Raw genomic sequence first — 9,546 nt, 5'->3', positions numbered from 1 at the left:
AGGCCTTCAACAAGATGGATTGACACGGTGGCTGCAATGATGGGCTCAAGTATAGCAGGGATTGTGGGGCTGGCGCGGGATCGGGCAGTGTTTCATTCTGCTGTGCGTGGGGTCGCTATGAGTCGGAAACGACTCAACGACACTTAACAACAACAACAACAAGGTCCGTCAGAATAATACCAGCAAATACCAGCAAACCTAAAATCTAACTAAATCTACTTTCAAAAATCACGGTGTACTTTTAAAATCTACATTTAAAAATCACAGGGTAATTGCTACACAATGTGCACAGTAGAAATATAACAAAAAAATCTAATCACAAGTACTCTTTTCTCAATAGGCAACCAAGTGCATGGGCACAGACAGCAATAACTTATAAGATAAATAAGCAAAGGTTTAAGGAGTAGGGTTGGATGTAGGAAAACCAGAATCCGGTTCTACCAAAACCTGGAAAATGCCCAGTTTTACTCGGGCAATAACCAAAGCAGATCAAATGGGAGCCAAAATGTTTTGCAGGCTGGAGAGAAGCCAGTTTTTAACAATGAAGACTAACAATGGGTTGTTGTGGGTGCCCCCACCCAAAGAATGGTCCCAGTCGCCTTTGAAAATCTGAAGAAAGCTATGGAGCTGTCTCAAAAAAAATGTATATAGTCACAAGATTCGGTATATAAATAAGCATTTCTAGCCATTTCTAGGCTCCCCTGAAACCTGTCCACCATGGGTACGTACCAGTCCCTTGGTGTACCAGTCCTTTAAAGGGTCTTTTCTGCTCACATTTTCCTTTGCCTCTCTTTCTGGAACATTACTAGTTCTCATCTCTGCTCCTTATCTCATATCTTAAACTGTATTTTCTTAGGTTGGAAAGGGAATAAAACTGGAGATCCTGGATAGAATGGGAGGAAAAATGTGGAACAAAATTCAAAAACTCAGTAACAACCAGAATTGCTGGTCAGATGAAATCTTGGTGAGACTTCCAAGACTATGGCCCTGGGGTAACTTCAGGCTTGGGATAGGACGCACTCCCAAGGACTGGCTGTCAGCCCAACCGTGAAAAGACTTACATGCAGAACGCCCAACCCAGGGTAATGCACCCACCTACTCTAAAGAAATACATTCTTTGGAGAAATCAGCCATGGGGCACCAGAGGGGCAGGATTCACGTGGAGGGAAAGCTGGACAGACAGGAAGAGCATAACTAAGAAGGGTACGGCGGTGGGGGGGGGGTTTACAAGGAAGGGAGGGGAGGAGAGTGGGTTAGGGTTAGGGATGGTAATTGGGGAGTGAAATCAAACATACACGACCCGTTGAATGTAAAAGCAAATTCTGCTCTGTAAATATGCACCCAAAGCACGATTAAAAAAAAAAAAAGACAGACTGAAAAAAAAACAACAACATTTCTAAACCTTCCAATGGAGCCCCAGCGGTGCAGTGGCTAAGTGCTTGGCTGCTAACTGCAAGGGTGGCAGTTCAAACCCACCAGCCACTCTGCGGGAGAAAGATGTGACCGTCTGTTTCTGTAAAGATTACAGCTTTGAAATTCTACATGGTGGGACTTTGTCTTACAGGGTAGCTGTAAGTCAGAATCAACTTGATGGCAATGGGTTTGGTTTGGTTCGAATCTTATGAAATCCATCCAGACTCAGGAACCCTGATTTTTAAAGAGAGATAACTGCAAGGGAAGGAGGAACCTCTAAATTAGTCAAACACCTCAAAAAAGTTAAGGATTGGAGGCAGAAGCGAGATTGAAGATAACAGCATTGGATGAGAGCACAGTATGTGTCACCACTGTCCAAGACAAATATAATGTGAGCCATCTACATAATTTTAAATTATCTGGCAACCACCTGATAAAGAAGAAAGAGGTGAAATGTTAATATGGCCATATTATCATTCCAACATTTAATCTATATAATAGCAGCTTGGGAGCTCTGGTAGCATAGTGGCTAAGCCACTTGCCTGCTAACCAGATGGCTGGCGGTTCAAACCCACCAGCCACTCCTCAGAAGGAAGGTTGGGCAATCCTACTTCCGTAGTGATAGTGCCTTGGAAACCCAAGGAGGGGTCGCTATGAGTCGGGTTTGACTCGACGGCACCTAACAACAACAACAACAACAATAGCAGCTTATTAATTAACAAGACTTTTTTTTTTAAAACTAAGTTTTTGAAATCGGTGTATTGCACATTTATTGCACATCTCAGAAGACCAACCATCTGGTTTGCCTGGGACTAAGGGGCTTCCTAGGATGTGGGACTTTCAGCGCAAAAATCAATACAGTCCCAGACAAACCAGGACAACCCTAACATCTCAGTTTTGAGAAACCATTATTTCAGGTGTTCCCCAGCCTGGCAAGTGACCACAGTACTGGACAGCACAGCTATAGCTGTGCAGATTACATACATTCTTTCATTTAACTTAGGTAACCCAGCTAGCAATAGACATTGGTAGTTTCCAAAGAGATGATGAAAGAACTCAGACGGGGTTATGTCCCTCATCCAAAATCACAACTAGGACCACAGTGTAGGGAGCCTCTTGTCCCTTCATGCACTCTAGTGGTAAGCTAACAATCTAGTGGATCTAAGAAAACACAGGTTAAGATACAAGATAAGGAGCAGAGATGAGAACTAATAATGTTCCAGAAAAAGAGGCAAAGGAAAATGTGAGCAGAAAAGACCCTTTAAAGGACTGGTACACCAAGGGACTGATCACCCATGGTGGACAGGTTTCAGGGGAGCCTCTAGACTAAGACAGACTCAGAAAAAGGAGAAGGCCACCCACTTCCCAAAGAATTGGCCAGTGGAAACCTTATGAGTAAAAGCGAAACGCTGCAAGATATAGTGTCAGAAGGTGAGCCCCTCAGGTCTGAAGACACTCAAATTATGACTGGAGAAGAGTTGCCTCCTCAGAGTAGAGCCGAACCTAATGATGTGCATAGAGGAAAGCTTTCAGGATCTCCATTTGCTGATGTGGCATGTCTCAAGATGAGAAGAAATAGCTGCAAACATACATTAATAATCCGAACATGGAATGTACGAACTATGAATCTAGGAAAATTGGAAGTTGTCAAAAATGAAATGGAACACATAAAAATCGATATCCCAGGCACTAGTGAGCTGAAATGGACTGGTTTTGGCCATTTTGAATCAGACAACCATATGATCTACTACGCCAGGAACAAAAAATTGAAGAGGAATGGGATGGCATTCATCGTCACAAAGACTGTTTCAAGATCTGTACTGAAGTACAATGCTGTCAGTGATAGGATAATATCATACCCTTACAAAGAAGACCAATTAATACCACTACTATTCAGATTTATGCACCAACCACCAAAGCCAAAGATGAAGAAATTGAAGATTTTGACCAACTTCTGCAGTGTGAAACTGACTGAACATATCATCAAGATGTATTAATTATCAGTGGTGATTGGAATGCAAAAGTTGGAAACAAAGAAGAATCATTGGTAATTGGAAAATATGGCCTTGGTGATAGAAATGTTGCTGGAGATCACATTATAGAATTCTTCAAGACCAATGACTTATTCATTGCAAATACCTTTTTTCAACAACACAAACAGCGGCTATACACGTGAACTTCGCCAGACAGAGTACACAGGAATCAGACTGACTGTATCTGTGGCAAGAGGCAATGGAGAAGCTCCATATCTTCAACCAAAACAAAGCCAGGAGCTGACTGTGGAACAGATCATCAACTGCTCATATCCAAGTTCAAACTGAAGCTAAAGACAATTAAAAGAAGTCCACGAGAGCCAAAATATGACCTTGACTATATCCCTCCTGAATTTACAGAATAGATTTGATGCATTGAACACCAATGACTGAAAACGAGAGGAATTGTGGGGTGACATCAAGAACATCATTCACGAAGATAGCAAGAGGTCATTAAAAAGACAGAAAAGGAAGTAAAGACCAAAAGGGATGTCAGAAGAGAATCTGAAACATGCCCTTGATCAGAGAGCAGCTAAAGTAAATGGAAGAAATGACAAGATAAAAGAAGATTCCAAAGAGCAGCTACAGAAGACAAAGTCAATTATTATAATGAAATGTGCAAAGACCTGGAGTTGGAAAACCAGAAGGGAAGAACATGCTCAATACTTCTCAAACTAAAAGAACTGAGGAAATAATTTAAGCCTCAAATTTCAATACTGAAAGATTCCATAGGCAATATGTTGAACGATGTAGGAAACATCAAAAGAAGATGGATGGAATACACAGAGTCACTATACCAAAAAGAACTGATAGATGATCATTCATTTCAAGAGGCGGCATACGATCCAGAGCCAATGGTATTGAAGGAAGAGTCAAAGCTGTACTGAAGAAACTGGCGAAAAACAAGGCTCTGGGAAATGACGGAATACCCACTGAGATGTTTCAACAAACGGATGCTGCACTGGAGGCACTAACTCATCTATGCCAAGACACTTGAAAGACAGCGACCTGGCCAAGTGACTGGAAGAGATCCGTATCTGTACCCATTCCAAAGAAAGGTGATCCCACAGCATATGTGAATTATCGAACAATATCATTAATATCACATGCAAGTAAAATCTTGTTGTTGTTGTTATGTGCCGTTGAGTCGGACCTGACTCATAGCAACCCCTCCTTGGGTTCTCAAGGTGGTATCACTACAGAAGTAGATTGCCCAATCTTCCTTCTGAGGAGTGGCTGGTGGGTTTGAACCGCCAGCCGTCTGGTTAGCAGTCAAATGCCTTAGGCACTATGCTACCTTAAAAACAGTTACAGCAGTATATAGACAGAAAACTTCCAGAAATGCAAGCTGGATTCAGAAGGGGATGTGGTATGAGGGACATCATAGCTAATGTCAGATGGATTCTGGCTCAAAGCAAAGAATACCAGAAAGATGCTTACTTGTGTTCTATTGACTATGCAAAGGCATTGGATTGTGTAGATCATAACAAACTGTGGATAACATTGAGAAGAATGGGAATTCCAGAACATCAAATTCTACTCATGAGGAACCTGTACATAGACCAAGAGGCTGTCATTCTAAAAGAACAAGGGGACACTGCATGGTTTAGAGTCAAGAAGAAAGTGTGTCAGGGTTGTGTCCTTTCACCATACTTATTCAATCTATATGCTGAGCCAATCATCTGAGAAGCTGGACTATATGAAGAAGAAGAACGTGGCATCAAGATTGGAGGAAGAATCATTAACAACCTGATATTGCAGATGACACAACTTTGCTTGCTGAAAGTGAGGATGACTTGGAGCACTTACTGACGAAAATTAAAGACTGTATTCTGCAGTATGGATTACACATCAATATAAAGACAACACAAATCCTCACAACTAGACCAATAAGCAGCATCACAATAAATGGAGAAAAGACTGAAGTTGTCAAAGACTTCATATTGCTTGGTTCTACAATCAATGCCAATGGAAGCAGCAGTCAAAACATCAAAAGACGTATTGCCTTGGGCAAATCTGTTGCAAAAGACTTCTTTTAAGTGCTGAAGAGCAAAAATGTCTCTTTGAAGACTAAGATGCACCTGACCCAAGCCATGGTATTTTTAATCCCCTCATGCAATCTACTTCCGTAGTGATACTGCCTCGGAAACCCAAGGAGGGGTCGCTGTGAATCGGGTCCGACTCAACAGCACTAACAACATATGCATGTGAGAACTGGACAATGAACAAGGAACTGAAGAAGAATTGATGCTTTTGAGTTGTAGTGTTGGCAAAGAATGCTGAAAGCACTGTGGACTGCTACAAGAACTAACAAATTTGTCTTGAAAGTGCAGCCGAAATGCTCCTTGGAAGCGAGAATGGCCAGACTTCGTCTCACCTACTTTGGTCATGTTGTCAGAAGGGATCCTTTTCTGGAGAAGGATGTCATGTTTGGCAAAGTGGAGGGTCAGCGAAAGAGGGGAAGGCCCTCAACAAGATGGACTGACAAGGTGGCTCCAACGATGGGCTCAGGTATAGTAGGGATTGTGAGGTTGGCACAGGACTGGACAGTGTTTCGTTGTGCTGTACACAGGGTTGCTATGAGTCGGAGATGATTCGACGGCCTCTAACAACACCACCACCACCACCATGCAATCCTCAGCCTATATGAGTGTAAAACGAGAAGAACTAGATGGTGCCCGGCTACCACTGTCAACCACTCAGAGGGGGATCTATGTAGGAGATCTTGGATAGAGTGGGAGAACAATGTGGAACAAAACTCAAAATCATTAAAAAAAAAAAAGGGACCAGGTTTGCTGGTCTGATAAAGCCTGGTGAAACCCCTGAGACTATAGCCCCTAGTTGCCCTTCAGGTCTAAAACTGAACCCACTGTTGTGGCTTCCAGCCAAACAAAAGACAGGCACATCAGCTGAACATTTATTTACATTAGGTAGATATACTCCTTGGAGAGATCAATCCTGGGAGAATAGAAGGGCAGGAGTACATGGGAGGGAAGAGGTAACTATGGGGAGGAAGTGGGAGGGGAGCTGTGGCATTGTGGGAAACTGCAGTCAATATTCTGAAACAAAGTGTATATGAACTGCTGTATGGAAAGTCAATTTGCTCTGTAAACTTTCACCCAAAGCACAATACAAATTTTTTTAAAAAAAGACCCTTTAAGAAGGAAAACAGAAGTACCAGGGGAAGAAAGGGGAGGCAGGGAATATAAAAGAAAGGCACTCAAAAAGTTAACAGAAGGGAAGATGTTCATTAGGGAAAGGCAAAGCAAAATCATGGGTGGCTATTATAAAAAAGCAAAACAAAAACCTCAGTAATGAACAAGTCCAGGCTCCAGGATGTAGAGAAACAGGAACTCTCCCTCCATTGCTGGAGAGAATGTAAAACTGTGCAGAACATAAAACTGTGGACAAGTCTGGTGGTTTCTCAAAAGTTAAACACAGAATTACCACATGATCCAGCACCACCACTCTTGGGGCTATAGGCAAAATTCAAAATAGGGACTGAGATAACCTGTGCACCAATGTCCACTGCAGCATCATTCACAATAGCCCCAAAGTGGAAAACACCCCAGTGTCCATCATCAGATGAGTAGACACACAAAATGTGGCACAATGAAACCTTTGAAAGCCAGAACTCGACGGGGCTGCCTGGGTTCTCCAGGTTTCACAAGATTTCCACCTTTGACGGGGTGCAGTCCTGCCACGTTTTTATCACTCATTTTAGTGGAAAATACAGTAAAACCTAAGAAAGCCAGAACCTGTGTATGCTGGAAACCTGTCAGAGAAGGAAAACTCAAAATACGTTCTACTAAAACAAGCAACAGAAAAGTGTTAAGATTGCACCCTGTCAAAGGTGGAAAACGTTTGAGACTCAGAAAAACAAGGCAGTCCTGTCAAGTTCTGGCTCTTACCGGCTTCACGGTAGTGAATTTTCCTTCTCTGACAGGTCTCTGCGTTACACAGTTTCCGGCTTCCTCAAGTTTTACTATATACAGGTACGCATCACGTAATGTCCACAATTCTATCAATAGGATGTTATGTGATTCAGACACTGTGCAAACACCATTATTAAAAGGAGACTGCCCTGCTGGAGCTGCTGGTGGAGGCTGGAGGAACTGGTGGTGGCCGCAGAGTGAGAGGAAGGGAGGCAGAAGGACAGAGCACGCTCTGTCCCACCTGCTGTTCCGTCTAAGCCCCAAATCCCAGGCCCAGAGCAATGTCCTCTAGCCCCACCTGCCTATATCCCATCAGTGGCCTAGTGCTGCAAGAGTCTGAGTTTGGAGTCTTTAAAACCATTGTGTTGTTGTTATGTGCCATCCAGTCAGACCTGACTCACAGCGACCCCTCCGTGGGTTTCTGAGGCAGTACCACTACAGAAGTAGATTGCCCAACCTTCCTTCTGAGGAGTGGCTGAGGGGTTTGAACCACCAGCCTTCTGGTTAGCAGTCAAATGCCTTAGGCATTATGCTACCAGAGCTCCTTTTAGCAAGAAATAAACAACAAAAAAAGTTGCTTTCCCTTTTAAAAAAAAAAAAAACCTTTATGGGACCACAGACATACACAGCCTTGGTTGAAAGTTGATAGATATTAAGCGATGTACACCTGCAAAAGTATACCTAACCCATTGCAGCCCAGCCAATTTCTACTCATAACAACCCCAAAGGATACAGTAACACTGTCCCATGGAGTTTGCAAGACTAGATTTTTACAGAAGCTGACTGCCACATCTTTATCCCATGGCACAGCTAGTACCAAATAAAAAACTAACTCACTGCTCTCCAGTCGATTCCGACTCACAGCCACCCCTCCTTGGGTTTCTGAGGCAATATCTCTGCAGAAGTAGATTGCCCAGTCTTCCTTCCAAGGAGTGGCTGGTGGGTTTGAACCACCAGCCTTGTGGTTAGCGGTCAAATGCCTTAGGCACTATGCCACCAGAGCTCCTTGTATGTACAGTGGACAACTATTCTGCCATAAAAAGGAACGAAGTTCATGCTACAACATGGATGGACTCTGATAACAGTAACTAAGTAAAATAAGTCAGACACAAAAGGACAAAAGTTTTATGACCTCATTTATATGAAATATTTATATGAAAAGCTGCATAGATCGTGCTTATCATGGGCCGGGGGCGGGCAGAATGAAGAGCTATTACGTAATTGAGTACAGAGTTTATGTTTGAGGTGAAGAAAATGTTTTGGAAATAAACAGTGGGAATGGTTGCACAATGTTCTGAGTACGATCAAGGTCACTGGATTGCACACTTGAAAATGGTTAAAAGAGCAACTTAAATGTTGTGTAAATTTTACCACAATAAAAAATGTTAAGGAGATGCAGCTTAGAAGAAAAAAACCCACTGCCATCGAGTCATTCCGACTCACAGCGACCCTCCACAGAGTTTCCGAGGTGGTAAATCTTTACGCAAGTAGACTGTCCAGTCTGGCTTCCGCAGAGTGGCTGGTGGGTTTGAACCACCAACCTTCTGGTTAGCAGTCAGATGACTTAGCAGCTTAGAGAAGGGCTGGAAAAATAGCAAACGCGTAGAGTAGGAAAAAAAAAAGACAAAGACAGACAAGAGGAAAAGAGATCATCAACAAGCGGGAAAAGGGTTTAGAAAACTAAAAGCACTGGACTTCGTAGAATCAGAACACTTGGGAGTGGTTGGGGAATTCCGGTCAAATTATTAAGGGCGGCAGCTTCTCGAGACACGTTATCACCCTTCTATACGGAAGAAAACAGAGTAAGAGGCAGGGAAGAACCTCGAAGGGCCCTTCCGAGGCTCCGCACTGCAGGGCCGGCCCCGGCCTGGCCGGGTGCCCCGGGAGGACGCTGCGCCGCCCGCCGCCCGCCGCCTGGGCTGCTCGGCCTACCTGTGCAGCGGCGGCAGGTCCTGCGCGTCGCTGGAAGGGTCGGGCGTGTTGGGGATTACGCCCAGGATGGTGCTCTGCAACGATGTGCCCTTGAGCAGACGGCTCCGCACCAGCTGCAGGTTGCGGGCCGAGTCCACGCTGGTGCGCATAGTGGAGCCTGGCAGCAGGACGCCCTCGTGGGTGAGCAGCAGCGGGAGGCGACTGGGAATCTGGATGGGGCTCACCGACGACAT

At 43.9% G+C, this 9,546-nt stretch overlaps 1 protein-coding gene across 1 annotated transcript in view; it reads right to left on the bottom strand.

The window, feature by feature from the left end:
• The window catches only part of LONP2 (lon peptidase 2, peroxisomal), a 127,027-nt gene extending 117,481 nt beyond the window's left edge, over positions 1-9,546 (bottom strand). Inside the window, exon 1 of the mRNA XM_007946886.2 lies at positions 9,314-9,546. Within this exon, the coding sequence (XP_007945077.1) occupies positions 9,314-9,546 (233 nt within the window). The remainder of the gene's footprint in view (positions 1-9,313) is intronic.

Source organism: Orycteropus afer, unplaced genomic scaffold (assembly GCF_000298275.1).
Source record: "Orycteropus afer afer isolate SDZICR_OR568_19922 unplaced genomic scaffold, OryAfe1.0 scaffold00009, whole genome shotgun sequence".
In the NCBI taxonomy this organism is placed as follows: Eukaryota; Metazoa; Chordata; class Mammalia; order Tubulidentata; family Orycteropodidae; genus Orycteropus; species Orycteropus afer.
Note: the sequence above shows the minus strand (reverse complement) of the source record. Positions and strands in the feature narration are given on the sequence as shown.